We start from the raw sequence: 26592 nt of genomic DNA on the forward strand, positions 1-26592 counted from the left end.
TAAGAGGGACATATTCCTGCACAAGGCTACTACTAGTCTACTGTTACTTTCTTGCTATGCAAGACTTCAGCCACTAGAAACTGATCCTCGTGGTCTAAAGTTTGGGGAGGATAAGCACATTCTCATGTCAAGTTCAGTTTTCATAAATGCCAATTTCTGCATGAAAACAAAGGTACAGTTGAAGTCGGAAGTTTACATACACCTTAGCCAAATACATTTAAACTCTTTTTCACAATTCCTGACATTTAATCCTAGTAAAAATTTCCTGTCGTAGGTCAGTTAGGATCACCACTTTATTTTAAGAATGTGAAATGTCAGAATAATAGTAGAGAGAATGATTTATTTCAGCTTTTATTTATTTCATCACATTCCCAGTGGGTCAGAAGTTTACATACACTCAATTAGTATTTGGTAGCATTGCCTTTAAATTGTTTAACTTGGGTCAAACGTTTTAGGTAGCCTTCCACAAGCTTCCCACAATAAGTTGTGTGAATTTTGGCCCATTCCTCCTGACAGAGCTGGTGTAACTGAGTCAGGTTTGTAGGCCTTCTTGCTCGCACACGCCTTTTCAGTTCTGCCCACAAATGTTCTATGGGATTGAGGTCAGGGCTTTGTGATGGCCACTCCAATACCTTGACTTTGTTGTCCTTAAGCCATTTTGCCACAACTTTGGAAATATGCTTGGGGTCATTGTCCATTTGGAAGACCCATTTGCGACCAAGCTTTAACTTCCTGACTGATGTCTTGAGATGTTGCTTCAATATATCCACATAATTTTGCTCCCTCATGATGCCATCTATTTTGTGAAGTGCACCAGTCCCTCCTGCAGCAAAGCTCCCCCACAACATGATGCTGCCACCCCCGTGCTTCACGGTTCGGATGGTGTTCTTCGGCTTGCAAGCCTCCCCCTTTTTCCTCCAAACATAACGATGGTCATTATGGCCAAACAGTTCTATTTTTGTTTCATCAGACAAGAGGACATTTCTCCAAAAAGTACGATATTTGTCGCCATGTGTAGTTGCAAACCATATTCTGGCTTTTTTTATGGCGGTTTTGGAGCAGTGGCTTCTTCCTTGCTGAGCGGCCTTTCAGGTTATGTTGATATAGGACTCGTTTTACTGTGGATATAGATACTTTTGTACCTGTTTCCTCCAGCATCTTCACAAGGTCCTTTGCTGTTGTTCTGGGATTGATTTGCACTTTTCGCACCAAAGTACGTTCATCTCTAGGAGACAGAACGCGTCTCCTTCCTGAGTGGTATGATGGCTGCATGGTCCCATGGTGTTTATACTTGCGTACTATTGTTTGTACAGATGAATGTGGTACTCTCAGACGTTTGTAAAATGCTCCCAAGGATCAACCAGACTTGTGGAGGCCTACAATTTTTTTTCTGAGGTCTTGGCTGATTTTCTTTTGATTTTCCCATGATGTCAAGCAAAGAGGCACTGAGTTTGAAGGTAGGCCTTGAAATACATCCACAGGTATACATCATTTTCTGGAATTTTCCAAGCTGTTTAAAGGCACAGTCAACTTAGTGTATGTAAACTTCTGACCCACTGGAATTGTGATACAGTGAATTATAAGTGAAATAATCTGTCTGTAAACAATTGTTGGAAAAATGACTTGTCATTCACAAAGTAGATGTCCTATCCGACTTGCCAAAACTATAGTTTGTTAACAAGAAATTTGTGGAGTGGTTGAAAAACGAGTTCTAATGACTCCAGCCTAAGTGTATGTAAACTTCCAAATTCAACTATGTTTTGGGGCATATTTTGTTTGTTCGCACAGTTAATGAGACCCCTGGGGATCAGTGGCTTTGAGACAATTTGATGTGACTGCTCTTCTCTGTTCTGTTCTGCCAATCATTCTATCCTCTCTCTTTATTTCTCTCTCCACACATGCTCTCAGCATCACACACACATTCTCCATTTTCACTCTAATTGTGTATGACACAGCAAACAAACCTCTAATGAATGTCTTGATTTATTTTGATTGTGCCCGTCTTAACATGTTGTATGGGAATTGTTCCAGTCCCCTACCCCTATACAGGGTATTGCCTTTTGCAGAGATGCCTGGTTCTCCAGAGGACGCTAAAAGAAAGAGGGAGGATGGAGAGGGCGAGAGAGAAGGGGGTAGAGGGTAAAAGAGAACATTTCAGTAGGAAGTTAACTCAGCCACCCACATCCACATAAATATTGCAACACATACACACTAATACTGTCCCTTATTAACAGTCATGATCACACCGTCAGCTGCATGAATCGGTGACTGAGTGTTAGTGTGGGAGGGGATATTGTGGGTTGAGTATGGGTGTGAGACTGGATATTGTGGGTTGAGTATGGGTGTGAGACTGGATATTGTGGGTTGAGTATGGGTGTGAGACTGGATATTGTGGGCTGAGTATGGGTGTGAGACTGGATATCGTGGGTTGAGTATGGGTGTGAGACTGGATATTGTGGGTTGAGTTTGGGTGTGAGACTGGATATTGTGGGTTGAATATGGGTGTGAGACTGGATATTGTGGGTTGAGTATGGGTGTGAGACTGGATATTGTGGGTTGAGTATGGGTGTGAGACTGGATATTGTGGGTTGAATATGGGTGTGAGACTGGATATTGTGGGTTGAGTATGGGTGTGAGACTGGATATTGTGGGTTGAGTATGGGTGTGAGACTGGATATTGTGGGCTGAGCATTGGTGTGAGACTGGATATTGTGGGTTGAGTATGGGTGTGAGACTGGATATTGTGAGACTGGATATCGTGGGTTGAGTATGGGTGTGAGACTGGATATTGTGGGCTGAGTATGGGTGTGAGACTGGATATCGTGGGTTGAGTATGGGTGTGAGACTGGATATTGTGGGCTGAGTATGGGTGTGAGACTGGATATCGTGGGCTGAGTATGGGTGTGAGACTGGATATTGTGGGCTGAGTATGGGTGTGAGACTGGATATCGTGGGTTGAGTATGGGTGTGAGACTGGATATTGTGGGTTGAGTTTAGGTGTGAGACTGGATATTGTGGGTTGAATATGGGTGTGAGACTGGATATTGTGGGTTGAGTATAGGTGTGAGACTGGATATTGTGAGACTGGATATCGTGGGTTGAGTATGGGTGTGAAACTGGATATTGTGGGCTGAGTTTGGGTGTGAGACTGGATATTGTGGGTTGAATATGGGTGTGAGACTGGATATTGTGGGTTGAGTATGGGTGTGAGACTGGATATTGTGGGCTGAGTATGGGTGTGAGACTGGATATTGTGGGCTGAGTATGGGTGTGAGACTGGATATCGTGGGCTGAGTATGGGTGTGAGACTGGATATTGTGGGTTGAGTATGGGTGTGAGACTGGATATTGTGAGACTGGATATTGTGGGTTGAGTATGGGTGTGAGACTGGATATTGTGGGTTGAGTATGGGTGTGAGACTGGATATCGTGGGTTGAGTATGGGTGTGAGACTGGATATTGTGGGTTGAGTATGGGTGTGAGACTGGATATCGTGGGTTGAGTATGGGTGTGAGACTGGATATCGTGGGTTGAGTATGGGTGTGAAACGACACACACAGCATGCAAGCGAACAATGTCATTAGTCGGTGTGTTGTGCTGCAATGTTATTATTGTGTGACTCTATTCTGGTGGAAAGAGCGTTGGGTTAAGTGGGATGCTGGTGGAAAGAGCATTGGGTTAAGTGGGATGCTGGTGGAAAGAGCGTTGGGTCAAGTGGGATGCTGGTGGAAAGAGCGTTGGGTTAAGTGGGATGCTGGTGGAAAGAGCGCTGGGTCAAGTGGGATGCTGGTGACAAGAGCGCTGGGTCAAGTGGGATGCTGGTGGAAAGAGCGTTGGGTTAAGTGGGATGCTGGTGGAAAGAGCGTTGGGTTAAGTGGGATGCTGGTGGAAAGAGCGTTGGGTCAAGTGGGATGCTGGTGGAAAGAGCGTTGGGTCAAGTGGGATGCTGGTGGAAAGAGCGTTGGGTCAAGTGGGATGCTGGTGGAAAGAGCGTTGGGTCAAGTGGGATGCTGGTGGAAAGAGCGTTGGGTCAAGTGGGATGCTGGTGGAAAGAGCGTTGGGTCAAGTGGGATGCTGGTGGAAAGAGCGTTGGGTCAAGTGGGATGCTGGTGGAAAGAGCGTTGGGTCAAGTGGGATGCTGGTGGAAAGAGCGTTGGGTCAAGTGGGATGCTGGTGGAAAGAGCGTTGGGTCAAGTGGGATGCTGGTGGAAAGAGCGTTGGGTCAAGTGGGATGCTGGTGGAAAGAGCGTTGGGTCAAGTGGGATGCTGGTGGAAAGAGCGTTGGGTCAAGTGGGATGCTGGTGGAAAGAGCGTTGGGTCAAGTGGGATGCTGGTGGAAAGAGCGTTGGGTCAAGTGGGATGCTGGTGGAAAGAGCGTTGGGTCAAGTGGGATGCTGGTGGAAAGAGCGTTGGGTCAAGTGGGATGCTGGTGGAAAGAGCGTTGGGTCAAGTGGGATGCTGGTGGAAAGAGCGTTGGGTCAAGTGGGATGCTGGTGGAAAGAGCGCTGGGTCAAGTGGGATGCTGGTGGAAAGAGCGCTGGGTCAAGTGGGATGCTGGTGGAAAGAGCGCTGGGTCAAGTGGGATGCTGGTGGAAAGAGCGCTGGGTCAAGTGGGATGCTGGTGGAAAGAGCGTTGGGTCAAGTGGGATGCTGGTGGAAAGAGCGTTGGGTCAAGTGGGATGCTGGTGGAAAGAGCGTTGGGTTAAGTGGGATGCTGGTGGAAAGAGCGTTGGGTTAAGTGGGATGCTGGTGGAAAGAGCGTTGGGTCAAGTGGGATGCTGGTGGAAAGAATAATAAGCAAGTGTGTGTGTGTGTGTGTGTGTGTGTAAGGACAGTTTGAGGCTTGTCAGTGACCCTGTCCTGCCCCATCCCACCCTCATCACTACCTACCATGAATAAATCAACCACCTTTACATGAATCACACTGACAATTATGACAGGATGGCACTGGAGAGAAGGGGGATGTAGAGAGTATTAGAGGAAGGGTCGAGGAAGGGAGGAGTGTACGGGAAATACAGTGAGGAGAAGAGGTAAAGGAGGGGGGACGGAATGGGGGAGGGGTGTGTAGAGGGAGGAAGGAATGAGAGGATGAGTGACCAAAGGAAGAGGAAAGAGACAGGTAGGGTGTAAGAGATGACAAGGAGGTAGAGGAAACAGGCGATAAGGGGACTAGAAAAGACAGAAGAAGAGAGGGAGTGGTTGTAACTGCACTGAGGATGACAATTCTTCTATTGACCCAAGGTTCCTCTCCACCCCTCCCCCACCTGCTCTAGTCCTGGGGAGAGAGGGAGAGAGCTCTTTGTTTGTTTGTTGTAAACATGTTATCCTCAAGGGGGAAGTGGTTTAGGAGCAGAGTCATCCATAACAACAGACACTTTTAACAACTCAATAGCTATGTGTGTTTTCAATCTAGAAAATGGAGTATGCCTGCCTGAAGCAGAGCCAGATTGGGTCTCAGAGCGATCTTTTGTCACAGGGTTTATTGCTTGTATTGGTTGTTGTTTTAAGCACTGCTAAGGGAGAAGCGTACTGCCCGCTCACAGAACAGTTTGGAAGGTTCTAAGAGCACTTCATATTCTATTTTGTATTAGAAGGTGTTACATGACTATTAGCCTACACTGGGACACAGTGTTGGACTAATGAGCAGAAGATCTAACCCCCCTCTCTCTCCATCCCTATAGAGAGGTTGGTAGCGTACCAGAGGGAGTTCCATGCCCTGAAAGAGCGCCTCCGTGTGGCTGAGCACCGGACCCTACAACGATCCTCAGAGCTCAACAACATCCTGGAGCAATTCAGACGGGCCATTGCAGAGACCAACAGCAGCAAGAATGCTCTCACCAACTTCTCAGGTACACACACACACACACACACACACACACACACACACACACACGCACACGCACACGCACACACACAGAGACAAATCCATCCATCCATGATGGATCTACACACGCCCGACACACATCCATCCAGGATGGATCTACACACACCCAGGATGGATCTACACACACCCGACACACACCCAGGATGGATCTACACACACCCGACACACACCCATCCAGGATGGATCTACACACGCCCAACACACATCCATCCAGGATGGATCTACACACGCCCAACACACATCCATCCAGGATGGATCTACACACACCCGACACACACCCATCCAGGATGGATCTACACACACCCGACACACACCCAGGATGGATCTACACACACCCGACACACACCCAGGATGGATCTACACACACCCAGGATGGATCTACACACACCCGACACACACCCATCCAGGATGGATCTACACACGCCCGACACACACACCCATCCAGGATGGATCTACACACAGCCGACACACACCCACCCATCCAGGATGGATCTACACACAGCCGACACACACCCATCCATCCAGGATGGATCTACACACGCCCGACACACACCCATCCATCCAGGATGGATCTACACACACCCATCCAGGATGGATCTCCACACGCCCGACACACACCCATCCAGGATGGATCTACACACGCCCGACACACATCCAGGATGGATCTACACACGCCCGACACACACCCAGGATGGATCTACACACGCCCGACACACACCCAGGATGGATCTACACACGCCCGACACACATCCATCCAGGATGGATCTACACACACCCAGGATGGATCTACACACGCCCAACACACATCCAGGATGGATCTACACACGCCCAACACACATCCAGGATGGATCTACACACGCCCAACACACATCCAGGATGGATCTACACACGCCCGACACACATCCATCCAGGATGGATCTACACACACCCAGGATGGATCTACACACGCCCGACACACATCCAGGATGGATCTACACACGCCCGACACACACCCAGGATGGATCTACACACGCCCAACACACACCCAGGATGGATCTACACACGCCCGACACACACCCAGGATGGATCTACACACGCCCGACACACATCCAGGATAGATCTACACACACCCAGGATTGATCTACACACGCCCGACACACATCCAGGATGGATCTACACACGCCCGACACACATCCAGGATAGATCTACACACACCCAGGATTGATCTACACACGCCCGACACACATCCAGGATGGATCTACACACGCCCGACACACATCCATCCAGGATGGATCTACACACGCCCAACACACATCCAGGATGGATCTACACACATCCAGGATGGATCTACACACGCCCGACACACACCCAGGATGGATCTACACACGCCCGACACACACCCAGGATGGATCTACATTTACTAGCCTCTCAGGTTACCGATCACAATATACACACACATAAAGACCCATTCAAGCTGAATCCCCCCTTTGGGAACTCTGCCATTAATGTAGAAGAGATAATAGACTGGATCATTCAGTTCTCCTCCTATCTAATAGTGCCTTCCCCCTTAGTCTTACTGCTGCTCTCAGGCTTCAGACCATCTCCATCCTAACCAGGCCTTTAGTCATGCTAGACTTGAATTAACATCATGCTCTACTCCTCCCCTCCACCCGGGACTTTGCTCTGAATGGAATTGTTCTACTCGTTCTGCTTCTATGATTCCGTTTTTTCTCAAACATTCTGCAAATTCTATAATGACTGATTCTCAACCGGAGGTGATTACGACAACAAATGACTCCAAAGAGAAGACGTGGATATACATGTATGAATTAAATTCTGTATCTCCACATGGTTTAAACGAAGAACTAGATTTCACCTCATTCCTATAGGCCACATTTTACACTGTTAAACAAGAAGACTGTCCATAGCAGATTTTGCAAATCGTTTGAGTCGGTCCCACATATTTATGAACAACTGAGGCTGATACCCTTTGTAGTAAGCTATCTCATGTAATGATATAATGTATCCAAGTGAGCAGACACCTACAGTACCAGTCAAAAGTTTGGACACCTACTCATGAGGTAGTCACCTGGAATGAATTTCAATGTACAGGTATACTTTGTCAATTTGTGGAATTTATTTCCTCCTTAATGCGTTTGAGCCAGTCAGTTGTGTTGTGACAAGGTAGGGGTGGTATACAGAAGATAGCCCTATTTGGTAAAATACCAAGTCCATATTATGGCAAGAATAGCTCAAATAAGCCAAGATAAATGACACTCCATCATTACTTTAAGACATGAAGGTCAGTCAATCCTGAACATTTCAAGACCTTTGAAAGTTTCTTCAAGTGCAGTCACAAAAACCATCAAGTGCTATGATGAAACTGGCTCTCATGAGCACCGCCACAGGAAAGGGAGACCCAGAGTACCTCTGCTGCAGACGATAAGTTCATTAGAGTTACGAGCCTCAGAAATTGCAGCCCAAATAAATGCTTCAGAGTTCAAGTAACAGACACATCTCAACATCAACTGTTCACAGGAGACTGCGTGAATCAGGCCTTCATGGTTGAATTGCTGCAAAGAAACGACTACCAAAGGACACCAATAAGAAGAAGAGACTTGCTTGGGCCAAGAAACACGAGCAATGGACATTAGACCCGGTGGAAATCTGGCCTTTGGTCTGATGAGTCCAAATTTGAGATTTTCGGTTCTAACCGCCAAGTCTTTGTGAGACGCAGAGTAGGTGAACGGATGATCTCCGCATGTGTGGTTCCCACCGTGAAGCATGGAGGAGGAGGTGTGGGGGAGCTTTGCTGGTGACACTGTCACCAGCAAAGCGGTCTCTGATTTATTTAGAATTCAAGGCACACTTAACCAGCATGGCTACCACAGCATTCTGCAGAGATGCACCATCCCATCTGGTTTGCGCTTAGTGGGACTATCATTTGTTTTTCAACAGGACAATGACCCAACACACCTCCAGGTTGTGTAAGGACTATTTGACCAAGGAGAGTGATGGAGTACTGCATCAGATGACCTGGCCTTCAATCAACCGACCTCCATCCAATTGAGATGGTTTGGGATGAGTTGGACCTCAGAGTGAAAGAAAAGCAGCAAACAAGTGCTCAACATATGTGGGAACTCCGTCAAGACTGTTGGAAAAGCATTCCAGGTGAAGCTGGTTGAGAGAATGCCAAGAGTCTGCAAAGCTGTCATCAAGGCAAAGGGTGGCTACTTTGAAGAATTTGTTTAAAACTTTTTGGGGGGTTACTACATAATTCCATATATGTTATTTCATAGTTTTGATGTCTTCACTATTATTCTACAATGTAGAAATAGTAAAAATAAAGAAAAACCCTTGAATGAGCAGGTGTCCAAACTTTTGACTGTTACTGTAAGTCAATTGATTCATGAATTGCCCTTCGTGCCCGCTCTCATACCCTATAATTCTGTATTTCTTTGTAACTAACTTGTATACAGGTAGACCAGAAAAGCCACATCCCTGATTGGCAGATGAATGTCAACCCTGATTTTGAAGCACCAGCTACTCATCAGTTGTTCTTTACAAATGCTCTTTTGAATTCGAATAAAATTGTACCTACACACTGAAGAAGGCTGCAAAGCCATAATGTCTGTTTACGCAATGCGGTGAAAATAATAAAACATTTTAAAAATGAAGTAAGCTTTATGCGCCATCTTTTTGAGTGCAGACCCATTACCCTTTTTATTTGTCTGAATTTGTGGGTTTAACACAACAGCCAAGCTTCTGGGAGAGTGCGATGGTCCCCTTTTCTCAACCATTCTGCCAGTTGTAACTCTGATTCCTTCCTGTATCTCTATCAGATGAGACCCAGAAGCTGCTGAAGGAGCTGGCCAGTAGGAAGCCTCTCCAGGTGCCAAACATCTACCACCACCTGCCTCACCTGCTCAAAAATGAGGGCAGCCTGCACCCCGCTGTCCATGTCGGCCTGGGCCGTACCGGAGGTGAGAAACACACACGCATACAGGCAAGCACGCACACACTGCCTCTGTTTCCCGCCCTCTCAGTCCATGCTTCTTTTGTCATAACAGTTCTTACGTGGCCTGTGGCCTGGCTGATACATGTATTGTTAGCCCTGTTCTAGGCTTGTGTGTTCTCTATGGCTGTTCTAGGCCTGTGTGTTCTCTGGCTGTTCTAGGCCTGTGTGTTCTCTATGGCTGTTCTAGGCCTGTGTGTTCTCTATGGCTGTTCTAGGCCTGTGTGTTCTCTATGGCTGTTCTAGGCTTGTGTGTTCTCTATGGCTGTTCTAGGCTTGTGTGTTCTCTATGGCTGTTCTAGGCTAGCGTGTTCGCTATGGCTGTTGTAGGCTAGCGTGTTCTCTCTGCTCTAGCGTGTAAGGTTGTGTTACACAGCCTTCCATCAGGACCTTTGAGCTCACAGCACAGTTGTGTGTGTGTGTGTGTGTGTGTGTTACTTCAGGCATAGATATGAGCGATTAGTCCCTCCATTGTAGCTGGGAGGCCAAGCTAGGCTCCAATCTCACTCAGTCCCCTATTGTCCCACACAGCCCGACCAGCCTGCTAACGTTACCCCGACCAGCCTGCTAACGTTACCCCGACCAGCCTGCTAACGTTACCCCGACCAGCCTGCTAACGTTACGTTAGCACTGCATGAGTCAGCCAGTTGCAATCTTCACCTAGCTTACAGCTACATTAAAGTAAACCAAAGTTTTGGAAATACATAGTTATCAAATAATGTTACGAGTATATGCAGTTAGCCAGCCAGCTAAAGTTGTTGTTACTTTTACCCCTTTTTGTCCCCAATTTTGTGGTATCCAATTGGTAGTTAGTCTTGTCTTATCGCTGCAACTCCCGTACGGACTCGGGATAGGCGAAGGTCGAGAGCCATGCGTCCTCCCGAAACACAACCCTGCCAAGCCGCACTGCTTCTTGACACACTGCTGGCTTAACCAGGAAGTCAGCCGCACCAATGTGTCGGAGGAAACACCGTCCAACTGATGACCGAAGTCAGTTTGCAGGTGCATGGCCCACCAGAAGGAGTCGCTAGAGCATAATGAGACAAGGACGTCCTGGCCGGCCAAACCCTCCCCTACCCCGGACATCGCTGCGCCATTCCGGAGGCTTTAAGTTCATTTTAACCTACTAACTAGCCTAGTTAGCCAACCACCACGGTCAACATAGCTAAGTAGTGAGCCAAGGAAACAACTAGTGTAGCACAGGTCCCAACCAACAGAACACAACAACAAAAACAACAATAAAAATCCAGCAGATAGAAATTAGAGAGAGCGGAGAATTACCGATTGACAGCTGAGTTAACTACCAAAGTCACAGAAGAGCCAAGGAGAGGCCGTTTCACCGGCCGAGGGAGAGTCAGCTAATCCAATAGTGATATAGTGAGGTAAATCCACACAGAATTTACCCGATTTACCTCCATCACTGCTGACACTCGTGATGTACCGGTAGGTCAGTAGGAAATACAGGTTGCAGGCTTCACACTCGGCACAGCACCTGGTTTCAATCAGTCTCGTACCGAATCCTGCATTCCGCTGGTTATACATACTAAGCCATCGAAGTCCTCTGGGTTGAAATGAGCACCACATACAGTAGACGTGCTCACTGTCTCAATCCCCCAATCCGCTCGCTTCCAATACAAACGGGTCCAAACTCAAAGCTAGCTTCTCGTTTTTGGGCCACAAATGAGTCGTTACACCGTCCTTGTGGGTATTACTGCACCAACGACGAACAACAGAAAACTGCTACAGTGCTCGCTCGACTACCAAACGCGCATGAAGTTATATGGTTTCTTCTTCGTGGATGTACATGGTAGCTCACCAGCGCCAGCACTTGGTTTGGAATGTAATTACATGCTAGCATGGATAGTAGCTGACGTTAGCCAGCTGGAACTAGCTCGGTAGCACCGGTTCTCCATATGACGTCGAGAAATCATGCATTGTGGGTAGTTCCGAAGATATCCTGAAATAAGTTAATTAATATATGTAAAAAAACAAAAACCCGCTAAAACATAAATATGTTTGTAGTTGTAGTCACGATCTGGTTACCTATAACTAAGTTACTAAGTCTTTGACCACACTGTGTTGTTACTTTGGTGAGTAAAAACCAATGCGTACTACCCTTTAAGATGATTATGGGCGGGGTGGGTGTTTTTGTGTGTGGCTTGTGTGTTAGACAGGGTTTAGGAGGATGAGCCGGGTCAAGGACTGGGAAGTAAGGTAAGGTGAGGAGAGTGTTAAAAATTGGGGACTTCCCAGTGACTAGACAGGCTTTAGGGAGGACAGACCATATTATAAAGGCTTTAGGGAGGACAGACCATATTATAAAGGCTTTAGGGAGGACAGACCATATTATAAAGGCTTTAGGGAGGACAGACCATATTATAAAGGCTTTAGGGAGGACAGACCATATTATAAAGGCTTTAGGGAGGACAGACCATATTATAAAGGCTTTAGGGAGGACAGACCATATTATAAAGGCTTTAGGGAGGACAGACCATATTATAAAAGGTAGAGAACACAGATTGGCAGTTTGGAACAAACACACAACACTGTGTCCCCTCTCTCTCGTCTCATCAAAGCCCAGTGACCCATCAGTATGAGGTTTTTCCAGATGGACCCAGAGACAAAGACAGAAGAAAACAACAATTTCTCATTTTTCTGTATGTGCGTGTGTGTGTTACCTGTGTGTTACCCGTCGACGTGGTCTTTCAAGGCTCTATGTCAGGTTTGTCTTGGAGGTAGAGGCTCTGATCCTCTGATGAGGCTTCTGTAGACAGATGATGCCTTCTCCTTTGTTGCCCTTCATTTAGTTTAGCCTCAGAGTTGTTTGGGTGTGGTGTGGGAGAGAGAGGGGTGGTCTTACTGCATGGACACGTTGTTGTTGTACTGCTCTACTGACAAGCCTCTGGGTTAAGATGAGACTAGTGACTGATAACAAGCCTCTGGGTTAAGATGAGACTAGTGACTGATAACAAGCCTCTGGGTTAAGATGAGACTAGTGACTGATAACAAGCCTCTGGGTTAAGATGAGGCTAGTGACTGATAACAAGCCTCTGGGTTAAGATGATGCTAGTGACTGATAACAAGCCTCTGGGTTAAGATGAGACTAGTGACTGATAACAAGCCTCTGGGTTAAGATGAGACTAGTGACTGATAACAAGCCTCTGGGTTAAGATGAGGCTAGTGACTGATAACAAGCCTCTGGGTTAAGATGAGGCTAGTGACTGATAACAAGCCTCTGGGGTAAGATGAGGCTAGTGACTGATAACAAGCCTCTGGGTTAAGATGAGGCTAGTGACTGATAACAAGCCTCTGGGTTAAGATGAGGCTAGTGACTGATAACAAGCCTCTGGGTTAAGATGAGGCTAGTGACTGATAACAAGCCTCTGGGTTAAGATGAGACTAGTGACTGATAACAAGCCTCTGGGTTAAGATGAGGCAAGTGACTGATAACAAGCCTCTGGGTTAAGATGAGGCTAGTGACTGATAACAAGCCTCTGGGTTAAGATGAGACTAGTGACTGATAACAAGCCTCTGGGTTAAGATGAGACTAGTGACTGATAACAAGCCTCTGGGTTAAGATGAGACTAGTGACTGATAACAAGCCTCTGGGTTAAGATGAGGCTAGTGACTGATAACAAGCCTCTGGGTTAAGATGAGGCTAGTGACTGATAACAAGCCTCTGGGTTAAGATGAGGCAAGTGACTGATAACAAGCCTCTGGGTTAAGATGAGGCTAGTGACTGATAACAAGCCTCTGGGTTAAGATGAGACTAGTGACTGATAACAAGCCTCTGGGTTAAGATGAGACTAGTGACTGATAACAAGCCTCTGGGTTAAGATGAGACTAGTGACTGATAACAAGCCTCTGGGTTAAGATGAGACTAGTGATAATTACTTGGTTTAGGATCAAGAGCACTTTCTCACTCTCACTTTCCCTCATCTCTCTCTCATCTCTCTCTCATGTCTCTCTCATCTCACTCTCTCCCTCTGTCTCTCTGTTAGGGTTATTTATTTATAGCAGTGTAAATTGGGACATCACGCATGCTTCTGCCTGCCCACCACCTTCAGAGTGAGCAGGGGGTTACTGAACGAATGCGGAGCGAGAGATGGAGTTAAAAAAAGGAAAGTAGAAAGATGGAGTAGGAGGGATTTCTCTCCCCAGCCTGTCTTTTATGACTCATAGGGAACATAATGACTTACTGTATCTATTCATATTAATTCCGCTTTTTTTTGTCAATTTGTCTACGGTTTGTATGTTCTATTTTCATATAATAGTTTGGGAATGAGTGGTGTAAACCAGTGGTATTCAACCAGGGGTATTTAACCAGGGTTCCACGGGCCCAGGGGGTCCGAAAATATATACAGTGCATTTGGAAAGTATTCAGACCCTTTGACTTCTTCCACATTTTGTTACTTTACAGCCATATTCTAAAATGGATTAAATTAGTTTTTCCCCCTCATCAATCTACATACAATACCCCATAATGACAAAGCAAAAACAGGTTTTTAGAATCTTTTTGCAAATTTGTTACAAATAAAAAACTGAAATCACATTTACATAAGTATTCAGATCCTTTGCACAGTACTTTGTTGAAGCACCTTAGGCAGCGATTACAGCCTTGAGTCTTCTTGTATTTGGGGAGTTTTTCCCGTTCTTCTCTGCAGATCCGCTCAAGCTCTGTCAGGTTGGATGGGGAGCGTTTCTGCACAGCTATTTTCAGGTCTCTCCAGAGATGTTAGATCTGGTTCAAGTCCGGGCTCTGGCTGGGCCACTCAAAGGACATTCAGAGACTTGTCCCGAAGCCACTCCTGCGTTGTCTTAGCTGTGTGCTTAGGGTCATTGTTCTGTTGGAAGGTGAACCTTCGCCCCAGTCTGAGGTTCTGAGCGCTTTGGACCAGGTTTTCATCAAGGATCTCTCTGTTCTTTGCTCCGTTCATCTTTGCCTCGATCTTGACTAGTCTCCCAGTCCCTGCCGCTGAAAAACACCCCCACCGCATGATGTTGCCACCACCATGCTTCACCGTAGGGATGGTGCCAGGTTTCCCCAGACGTGACGCTTGGCATTCAGGCCAAAGTGTTGAATCTTGGTTTCATCAGACCAGATAGTCTTGATTCTCATGATCTGAGAGTCTTTAGGTGCCTTTTTGCAAACTCCAAGTTGGCTGTCAAGTGCCTTTTACTGAGGGAGTGGCTTCCATCTGGCCACTCTACCATAAAGGCCTGATTGGTCGAGTGCTGCAGAGATGGTTGTCCTTCTGGAAGGTTCTTCCATCTCCACAGAGGAATTCTGGAGCTCTGTCAGAGGGACCATCATCTTGGTCACCTCCCTGACCAAGGCCCTTCTCCCCCATTGCTCAGTTTGGCCGGGCGGCCAGCTCTAAGAAGAGTCTTGGTGGTTCCAAACTTCTTCCATTTTAAGAATGATGGAGGCCACTGTGTTCTTGGGGACCTTCAATGCAGCAGAAATGTTTTTGGTATCCTTCCCCAGATCTGTACCCCGACACAATCCTGTCTCTGTGCTCTACAGACAATTCCTTCGACCTCATGGCTTGGTTTTTGCTCTGACATGCACTGTCAACTGTGGGACCTTATATAGACAGGTGTGTGCCTTTCCAAATCATGTCCAATCAATTTAATTTACTACAGGTGGACTTCAATCAAGTTGTAGAAACATCTCAAGGATGATCAATGGAAACAGGATGCACCTGAGCTCAATTTTGAGTCTCATCGAAAAGGGTCTGAATGCTTATGTAAATAAGGTATTTCAGTTTTTTTTACATTTTTTTTTATTACGTTTGCAAAAAAAGTCTAAAACCTGTTTTTGCTTTGTCATTATGGGGTATTGTGGGTAGATTGATGAGGATAAACAATTAATTTAATCCATTTTATAATAAGGCTGTAACGTAAGAAAATTTGGAAAAAGTCAAGGGGTCTGAATACTTTCCGAATGCACTATATTTATAGTTTTATTTATTTTTTACAAAGTGGGAAAAATGTTTTATGTTTTTATTAATATTGCTAGCAACAACATTTGAAAAGAGGAGAACACCTTCTTTCTAATGATGTCAATTTTATTTCTCAACTCCTAGTTTTGAGAAAATTATACTCATCGTAGCCAATTACGCTCACTAGAGCATCTGACATACCACGTTAATGGAATTACGCTGTGACTGATTTTCACTAGAAATGTATGCCAAACAAAAACCATTGAATTCAAAGTTTTAAAAAAGCATTCAACTCTATGCACAATTATTACTTTGACATTTATTGGAAATACTGTGCAGATGCAAAGTTTGTCAACAGAATAAAACTGAGTGAGATTTTACCATAATTCTGTTATCAAACTTTGTATCTGAGCTGTTCTTCATGTAAATTTGTTTTTGTCAAATGTTCTGTGTAAATTTTTTAAGGCCCAGTGCAGTCAAAAACATAATTTGCTGTATTTTAAATATATTTCAACACTGAGGTTGGAATGATACTGTGAAATTGTAAAAATGATGATAATGCCCTTTTAGTGCAAGAGCTGTTTGAAAAGACCGCCTGAAATTTCAGCCTGTTGTGGTGGGATGGAGTTTTGACCTGCTTGGTGACATCACCTGGCAATAAATGAGTTAATAGACCAGTAAGAAAGGGTTCCAAGCCTCTCTGCCAATATCCGCTAGTTTTCAGGTGTCCCCTCTCCTAGACAGTTTTATCTAAATTCTTGCTTGAGAAATTACTCTTTGCTAAAAAGCGATTTTTGTTTCTTTTTGACCATTTTAATTGTAAACAATTACATTAAGTTACTTAATTGTTACCCAGAAATGATTTGATGTTGAGATTAAAATGGCTGCATTGGACCTTTTAAAAGCAGTCCTTGTGCATAGAGTTCTAGGGTTTGAAATCAATGGTTTTTGTTTGGTATACATTTTGTTTAAATAAAAAATCTGAGTCTTAGTGTTATTCCATTATCATGGAAATGCCCCATAGACTTTGAAAAGCACCTGCGAATAGGCTACCAGCGAGACAAGTGGCTGCTGGAAAGCTTTCTTGTGACTTGGACATTAATTTTTGCCAACACATGGCTAACTTTTGTTTAACCAGCTAAACAGCTGCTCTTTGCAAAAATGTGTTTTGAAATGTTGATTACTTCTTCTTGCCATTATCATTCACCTGATGACAAGACGTGACCTGTGATGGGGGTCCCTGGGTTGCCGGTTTGCCTGGGAAGGGCTCCCTGGACAAGGACTGGTTGAAAACCCCTGGTATAAACAGATGGGATTGCCATGTAGCCTTATATTTGAGTGTTATGCACTAGCCTAGCTAGCAGATAGCAAGGGGAGCTGATAGCATTCAGGTCCATTCAGCACTACTGGTACCGAATCTGATGTCTGAGAGTCTTAGGATCTAAACTCACACACAATACTCTTCTCTATCTCTACTAGGCCTTTCTATACACACACACACACACGTCAGTCGGTCCGTTCCGTCTCTGTGCGGACGTCAGATCACCAATCACCATTTACTTGTCTGTCAGAGGCACAGGTGGGTGTGATAATCAGGGTTATTTTCTGAGGGGGATGAAGGGGTTCAGTGATGGCATAAGAAGTCTCTCCCCCTCCCTTTAGCTTCTTGTATTTTCTGTCTCACTGTCTCCCTCCCCCCTCTCTCGGTCACACTCTCCATCCCTCCATCATCAGTCTGTCTGTCACGATCTCCCTTTTTTCTCCCTCTCAATTCAATTTCAATTTAAGGGCTTTATTGGCATGGGAAACATATGTTTACATTGCCAAAGCAAGTGAACTAGATAAACAAAAGTGAAATAAACAATCAAACATTACACTTCCAGAAGTTCTCTCTGCCTCTTTTATTTGTTCTTTTCTTTCTCTATCTCTCTTTTTCTCTCCTTTCATCCTCGACCTACTTTCCTGGTTCTGTGTGTCTCTGTGCTGGGTGGAGAGACACAAAGCAAACCGAGGACCGATTCTCCACGCTGCACAGATCACACGCCACCATTCTGACACTTTCATTCTCTCTCTCCCCCTTCACTCATTCATTCACTCTCTTTCAGTCTGTTTATTGTGCCTCCCTCTTCCCCCATGTTTTCCAATGTTTGTCTCTAGAGCTAGCCCCATAAGAGATTAAAAACACACACACACACACACACACACACTCCGTTGTTCTCTCACTCCTGGTGTGGTTGGATATTTTTTTGGGGGGGGGGGGGGGGCAAAGCAAATATATGCAAATATTTTCCTGTTTTTCTGCCCTCTAATTTGAATATTTTGAAAGACAAACGTCTCCGGTCTAAGATAAAGATAGGGAGGGAGCGAAGAAATATATGTGCATAATGATCTGCTTGTCATTGTGTCAATAAGGAGAAAACACTGCATGAAACCACCTTTACTGTTCAGTTAAGACACACACTCTCCCTCATAAAGACAGACTCTCCCTCTCTTTCTCCCAAACACATACACACTGTTCCCAACTTTAAAAGCGTTAGGCACCAAACAGAATGTAAGGAGCACCAAAAATAGTATTTTTTTATACTTTAGGTTTCCATTAGGCCTATATGAATCCTACCTTTGATACATCTCATGAGTAGCACATTTTCTTAGACCTACTGTCAGGTTACCAGGTTGTTAGCTAGCTAGGTAACATGACTGAACAAAGTTGTTTGTTATCAAACCAATAATTAGTGTCCGGATTTAGTTTAAAAAAGGCCCCCTGGTTTGTGAAATGAAATCAAATGCGCGCGACATCGTGCAGAAAGAACAAAAGGTATTTCTGGTAATATGGGTCATATTTTTAACCGTTTGAGATAGAGACGAGCCGTTTCTTTCCTGTAAAGCTGCAGACATGCCTCTTGTAAACAGGGTTTCCTCTCTGCGTGACGGTGAATTTCCAAAGCCTATCAGACTGGCCTGTACTGAGTACAGTGTATTCTTGGTTATACATTGTATACTTTCATCCCTGGTATCAACTTTTCTCGCTCTGCACGCTGCTCCAATGTATCAAATGTAAGAACAGAAGACTGACCAGGTTCTGCATCGCCCCTGGCTGTCACGGCTAAATGACATTGTAAAAACGGATGCAAGAAGAGGGACGGAGAGAAGCAGGTGAGTGGTGTCTGGAAGGGGGTACGGCTGGCGGGCTACGGCTGGCGGGGTACGGCTGGCGGGCTACGGCTGGCGGGTTACGGCTGGCGGGTTACGGCTGGCGGGTTACGGCTGGCGGGCTACGGCTGGCGGGTTACGGCTGGCGGGTTACGGCTGGCGGGCTACGGCCGGCAGGCTACGGCTGCCACACGTCATATGCACATGAAAGTGAAGTGGACTTTATGGAACTGGCGCATACATGAGACTAGTTGCAAAACTGACTTCATAAACATTTTTCTAACAGGTGCCAGCGGGTTGTTTAGAATGGTAGAAATGTCGTAGTGATGGGTTTGTATTTCTGAGCTTTAACTATTGTTAATCATTAGGTATAATAGCGACATGAGGGGGGCCATAATGAAGCTTTGGAGGGGCTGAGTGCAGCGGAAATGGTCACATGTGGCAGTACTGATAAGGGGAGGAACCGTTTAAGGCCCATATCACTCAGCTCCCAGCCTAGCAATAAGGATGCAATGTTTAGCGATAAGGAGGAGACTCCACCCAAAGTGGGGTATGTATACTACCACGGGTGGAACCATGTCCTTGTCTGTTCAGTTGTTCGATCCTTTGGGATCTTTGTTTAAACTTTCTTTAAGCTTTCGTATTGTCCGTCGAGTTATTACCCTGATAATTAGTACAATTTCATATGATACTACTGTTAGGTTCTACGGTATTCTAGAATGTTGGTATCATGACGTTTTGGTACTGCGATATGACCGTAGTACTAGTATACTATGCCACACCAACACACACGCTGTTCCCCAGTGAAAGAGATCCCTGGGCCTATTGTGTCAGTGTGGGACAAATGGAGGGATATGTGTTTAGTATTTCAGTGTGGTGTGGTTTTCAGGGGATCACCCCCTCTAAGGAAGATAATAGTCTGTCTGTATTCCCTATTCTACTCTCTCCCTTCAGGACACAGAATACAACTGAGAGCCAGGAGTATAACAATAGCTGCTGTCTCACCTCTCTCTCTCTCTCTCTCTCTCTCAATTCAATTTCAATTTAAGGGCTTTATTGGCATGGGAAACATGTTAACATTGGCTAAAACAAGTGAAGTAGATAATAAATAAAAGTGAAATGAACAATAAAAATGTACAGTAAACATTAAACTCACAAAGTTCCAAAATAATAAAGAAATGTAAAATGTCATATTGTGTGTGTATATATACAGTGTTGTAATGATGTACAAATAGTTAAAGTACAAAAGGGAAAATAAATAAACATAAATATGGGTTGTATTTACAATGGTGTTTGTTCTTTCCAATGTGTAAAGTAATTATCTTTTTGTTTTCTCATGATTTGGTTGGGTCTAATTGTGTTGCTGTCCTGGGGCTCTGTGGGGTCTGTTTGTGTTTGTGAACAGAGTGCCATGACCAGCTTGCTTAGGGGGCTCTTCTCCAGGTTCATCTCTCTGTAGGTGATGACTTTGTTATGGAAGATTTTGGAATCGCTTCCTTTTAGGTGGTTGTAGAATTTAACGGCTCAATTCTGGATTTTGATCATTAGCGGGTATCGGCCTAATTCTGGTCTGCATGCATTATTTGGTGTTTTCTGCATGCAGAGTCTCAATTTGGTGTTTGTCCCATTTTGTGAATTCTTGGTTGGTGAGCGGACCTTACAACCATAAAGGGCAATGGGTTCTATAACTGATTTAAGTATTTTTGGCCAGATCCTAATTGGTATGTCAAATTTTTTGTTTCTTTTGATGGCTTCTTGCCTTGTCTCTCAGATCGTTCACAGCTTTGTGGAAGTTACTTGTGGCGCTGATGTTTAGGCCGAGGTATGTATAGTTTTTTTGTGTGCTCTAGGGAAACGGTGTCTAGATAGAATTTGTATTTGTGGTCCTGGCAACTGGACCTTTTTTGGAACACCATTATTTTTGACTTACTGAGATGTACTATCAGGGCCCAGGTCTGACAGAATCTGTGCAGAATATCTAGGTGCTGCTGTAGGCCCTCCTTGGTTGGTGACAGAAGCACCAGGTCATCAGTAGACAGTGACTCACAACCTGGATTCCGTCTTATGTAGCAACATTTGAAATATTTTTTACATTTTTTTTTACAGTGGATAAAAGTAGAGTACAAAATGGTATATCATACACAGCATTTTTGAGGAACAATGGGAAAGTATTTCTACTTTGAAAGTTGATACACTTGTAAACTCACTTTTGAGAAAACGGCCTTTGAATGTTTTGGTACCTACTAGAGACCTCTTTGTCTCCACCCATTCAGCATTGTTCACACCCTCTTAAGCCTTTGCCCCACCCATCTCTTTATGATTCACATGTGAGGTCATGTGCTAAACATTGAGTAGTGTAATTAAAGATTAGACTAAAAGTGGTAGTAGCCTACAATAAGGAAAAGTTCCAGGTAAACAAAGTGTCCAGAAAAAAAGATTTAATAAATATTAATGATGCTTACCCAGACACACTTGTCTAAATTGATGGGTCATGTGAAAGAAATGCTAGAACCCCCAGCCACATCTAGTGGTGGAAAAAGTAATATTTGAATAAAAGTATAAATCATTTCAAATTCCTTATATTAAATATATATATATTTATTATTATTATTATTTATTTTTTTGGGGGGGGGGGGGGACGGAGAGCCAGACACTCAGTCATAATTTACAAACGAACCATTTGTGTTTAGTGAGTCTGCAAGATCAGAGGCAGTAGGGATGACCAGGGATGTTCTCTTGATAAGTGTGTGAATTGGACAATTTTCCTGTCAAAATGTAACAAGTACTTTTGGGTGACAAGGAAAATGTATGGAGTAAAAATTACATTAATTTTTTTAACGAATGTAGTGAAGTGAAAGTTGCCAAAAATATAAATAGTCATGTACAGTTACCACAAAAAAACTACTTAAGTAGTCATTGAAAGTATTTTTACTTAAGTACTTTACACCACTGCCAAAATGCCTTCACACCTCTACATTAGCATACTTTATACTGTTACACATGCACTTATCACATAGTATTCCATACGTAAGTTAAGGCCATGCAACCTGAGTGATTAAAAATGTTCAGTACTGTACATAAACAGATGCATGCGCCATATTTATGTGGTGGACACTTGATACGGTCACATGATATTGTTGTGGTATGTCACAAAATCACGTTATGACTACACCTCAATATTCATTTTATATATCAATATTTTGCTAAGTCTTGCTAAGAGGATGGTCTCTACAGAAGATGTAAACGGTACAGCTAAATGGTTACTTGCATAGCAGTAATATCAGAAATAGTGTCAATATAAATAGCATATATAGTATGTACAAGAACAATATCAATAACGATATCAGTGATATGCATACAATCAGGTGTAAAGTGGCTGAGCAGCAGGATAAACAATAGTAGCAGCAGCGTATGGTGTGTGTGTTAGGAGAGAGTCATGTGAATAGAGGCACTGCAGATAGGGATGATGACTGGTCCATCCAAACCACACATGAACAAGGGAATCTATATTCGGAGAGTCTGTTTCTGTCCTACCCTTGACTTTGGTGCAGGGCATGTGATGTCCATAGCCTCTTCGTCGCAAAACTCCCTGATCTTCTCAAAAATATTTGTCTAGCCGTGTCCAGTCCAAGTGGTGCTTGTACAGGCAGACCATCTATGGGAGGAAGGATGTCAGCGTTGCGCAGCAGCTGAAACCTGGTCCAGACAGTCTGAACGCTCCTTGGCGACAACACCAGGCTCAAGAGCATCGAAGCTGTAAAACAGAACAACAAAAAATCTGAAGACATTACAACCCTGCACAACATCAATTCACCTCTCAAGTTTAGATAAGAATAACCTCATAATGAACATGATTTTTTACCTGAAGTGTTGGTACTGCTTGATCTGTGGCAGCTGCCTGAAGTACAGAGTCAGGTGTTGTTGCCAGCCATAGCTTTCCACCAGCATCCTACCGTCCTCCAGTCCAACCAGCTGTGGGATGTTGACCCCTGTCACAGTGCTCTCCTTCACAACACCAGCAATCTCAGATAAAGTGTTCACTCTGGTCTTTCTGAAGGGCTGCTTGATGAGGCCGAAGAACCAGTCGGAGGCAAACTTGGTGTGGCCTGTGATCAGGAAGTGAAGGTCCAGATTGTGGTAGAGCTTGTGCATGGTCCACCAGCCACAATACCAGAGCACAAACTTGTTCTTGTTTTGTCCACTGCAGTTATCACAATTCAGGTCCACACGTATTTTCCCAACTCCGTAGTTGGTGAGGAAATGGTGCATGTAGTTGACGACTAGCTGCTGCCTTTGCTTGGGCCAGCTCTCTGTTTGATGACTGGTGGATTAGAGTCAGGCGTGTTCTACTGATTAATGCTGAAAGACACATTCCAGATGTATTATTATATAATCGATGCAAAATGGCATTCTGAGAGAACATCACTACACACAGTTCATACAGGTAATGTTAGCTACTGTAGCTAGCCAGCCATCTAATGTCAGCTGGCTAGCTAACAACAAGCTTTAACTAGCAATGCAAACCGATTGTCATATCTAGCTAAAGCTAACCAATAGGTTCAATGTTAGCTACCTAACATTAGGCTATAACTAGCAATGCATAATGGCATTCTGAGAAAACATCACTAACGTTACATACACCTCATACACATAACTTAATGTTAGCTAGCAAGCCAGCCACTCAGCTAACGTTAGCAAGCTAACAGCAAGCTTTAACTTGGGATCTTTTGTTTAGACATGTCACGTTAACGTTAGCTAGTTAAAAAATGAACTATACTCCCAATCCATAGAGTAACATTACTAGCAATACAAACCAGTTGTCATAGCAACCAAATAACGTTAGGTTTAATGTTAGTTAGCAAGCCAGCCACCGAACTCCAGCTGGCTAGCTAACAGCAAGCTTTAGCTTGCAATGAAAACAACTTTCTGACAAAATTAGAAAGGTATAATATCTGAATCTGTAGCTAGATTCTTACCTGTGTACATGGATGAAAGCTTCATGGCAGACTGCAACCCCTTTTATCAGACATCCTCTGTGCTGTTTCCGTTTAGTTTGCACAGCTTGTTTGGCCCGTTGTTTTCCACTGATTTCAAAACGTGTTATTTTCAGATTGAGAGAGAGAGTCAGCATTTGTCGTCCAGAAAGTAGTCCATCACAACTTTTTCCCATTGACCTTTGTCGATAGTGCCTGATAAATTCAGGGCAGCAATGTTATTGAGAGCAGTAGCAACATATTTGCAGTTCTCCATGGCTAAAGTAAAAAAAAAAAAAAAAATGCAGTAGAAAGGATTATCTAGGCATTATGAGCAGCTCATTTCATAGACCCCAAGAAGGAACACCGCAGACCAATCCAAACTCATCTCTCTGCATGTCCAGCCCACTCATTATTTCAGCCAATCATGGCTAGCAGGAAGGTTGCTGCCTTTCTCTGTGGCTAAACCAATTAGGCTCGTAATATAACAATTGTATTCGTATTTACAGATGACATACACGTTTGATATTAAGGCACATGAAAGTTCACATGTTCGAGAAGGCATTTTTGCAAAAAAACGCATTTTGATAAACATATTTTTTACGTTCAAAAGGCTCTCCTGTGAAGTCGTGACTTGCGACATACGCCTAGTTTCCTGAATCGGGTCACATTTGACTTCAGATTCTAATAGAGTGAGGACGGGTGCTGCAGACTGTTCTAGTGCCCTCACCAATTCGTTGATATATATATGTTGAAGAGGGTGGGGCTTAAGCTGCATCCCTGTCTCACCCCACGGCCCTGTAGAAATAAATGTGTGTTTTTGCCAATTTTAACCGCACACTTGTTGTTTGTGTACATTGATTTTCTAACGTTGTATCTTTTTCCCACAACACCACTTTCCAACAATTTGTATAGCAGACCCTCATGCCAAATTGAGTCAAAGGCATTTTTGAAATCAACAAAGCATGAGAAGACTATGCCTTTGTTTTGGTTTCTTTGTTTGTCAATTAGGGAGTGCAGGGTGAATACGTGCTTTGTCGTATGGTAATTAGGTAAAATGGCGATTTGATATTTGCTCAGTACATTGTTTTCACTGAGGAAATGTAGGAGTCTGCTATTAATGATAATGCAGAGGATTTCTCTCTCCCCTCCCTCTCTCTTTCTTTCTCTCTCTCTCGCTCGCTCTCTTTCTCTCTCTTGTGCTCTCTCCCCCCAACTCTTTCCCTCCCTCTCCCCTCCCTCCCTTTCTTTCGTCTTTTCTTTCTCCCTCCCACCAGTCTCTCTCTTTCTCTCTCTCCCTCTCCTACCTTTTCCTCAGTTAAACTTCTGCCTTCCATTCATTGAAAATTTTTGTTTTCTTGAAATACAAAGCAACTTAGTTACTACATTTAACACGTTCAGTTCTCAGCCTGTGTGTTTTTGTGTTTCTTCCTCTATGGTCTGACTCTGTTTTTACCTGGGTCATTTCATCTCCCCCAGTCTCCATGGTGATGGGTATTCCTACCGTAAAGCGTAAAGTGAAGTCGTACCTGGCTGAGACGCTGCACTCGCTCATCAACAAGCTCTCACCTGAGGAGAGACATGACTGTGTCATCATCGTCTTTGTAGGAGAGGTGGGGGGAAACACACCACACACACACACACACACACACACACACACACACATCCACCAGGGTTTCTCACATTCAAAAAAGAGAGAAATTTACCGTCCCAATATGCATTGGGTGCGTAACCTGATTAAGGCGTCCACCCACGGTGCTCAGAAATACAAATCACATTGAGATTATGGTAATTTGTCTTTAAGATGTTAGAATAACTGCCACATTTACTTTTCCTCAGCCAACAATACCAGTAACAAACAGCAAAATCAGTAGCGTATGTCAATCTACTATCCCCCATAGTATAAAAGTGTACCTATTAAATTGGTCAGCTTGTCGTTCTCTGCGAGAATGAAATAGCCTATTCCAAACAGACTCTGGGACAGTTGTGGGACGATAGATCACAGATTCCTACAACCAGTAGACCTAGGCTACATCAAAACAGTGACACTGATGCAACAGACTTGGATTAGCTAACACAACGTGCCATTGGAACACATCAGTGATGGTTGCTGATAATGGGCCTCTGTACGCCTATGTAGATATTCCATAAAAAATCTGCCTGTTCTAGCTACAATAGTCATTTACAACATTAATAATGTATACACTGTCATTCTGATCAATTTGATGTTATTTTAATGGACAAAAAATGTGCTTTTCTTGCAAAAACAAGGACATTTCTAAGTGACCCCAAACTTTTGAACGGTAGTGTAGCTCATTCCATTATTCTGCTTTTAATTTTTTTTAAATGTGCCCAAATCCCTGACACACACACACACACACACACACACACACACACACACACACACACACACACATTGTGACATACAAATAATAACATTATTTTCTGTCTCTGTAGACGGACACAGAATACGTCCAAAGCGTGGTGACCGGACTGGAGAAAGAGTGAGTGACCTCACTTCCTGTCCCTAACTTCACACAGCTTCCTGTCTTTGTGATGACTGTTTCCTGTCTGATAATTCCCCTGACGGTTTAAAGAGAACAGAAGGAGAATTAAAAAATGTGTGTGTGTGTGTGTGTGTGTGTGT

The 26592-nt window shown here is 44.2% G+C and overlaps 1 protein-coding gene across 2 annotated transcripts in view; it reads left to right on the forward strand.

Moving 5' to 3' along the window:
• Nucleotides 1-26592, forward strand: part of LOC106586781 (alpha-1,3-mannosyl-glycoprotein 4-beta-N-acetylglucosaminyltransferase A) — a 71163-nt gene that overhangs the window by 23274 nt on the left and 21297 nt on the right. Inside the window, exons 3-6 of one of the 2 annotated variants that reach the window (XM_014174400.2) lie at nt 5681-5848; nt 9705-9845; nt 25425-25558; nt 26403-26449. In XM_014174400.2, coding sequence (XP_014029875.1) covers nt 5681-5848; nt 9705-9845; nt 25425-25558; nt 26403-26449 — 490 coding nt within the window. Of the gene's footprint in view, nt 1-5680; nt 5849-9704; nt 9846-18117; nt 18976-25424; nt 25559-26402; nt 26450-26592 lie in introns of those variants that run through there. The other variant, XM_045707864.1, reaches the window with a different exon arrangement.

This window comes from Salmo salar, chromosome ssa25 (genome assembly GCF_905237065.1).
Source record: "Salmo salar chromosome ssa25, Ssal_v3.1, whole genome shotgun sequence".
NCBI lineage: Eukaryota > Metazoa > Chordata > Actinopteri > Salmoniformes > Salmonidae > Salmo > Salmo salar.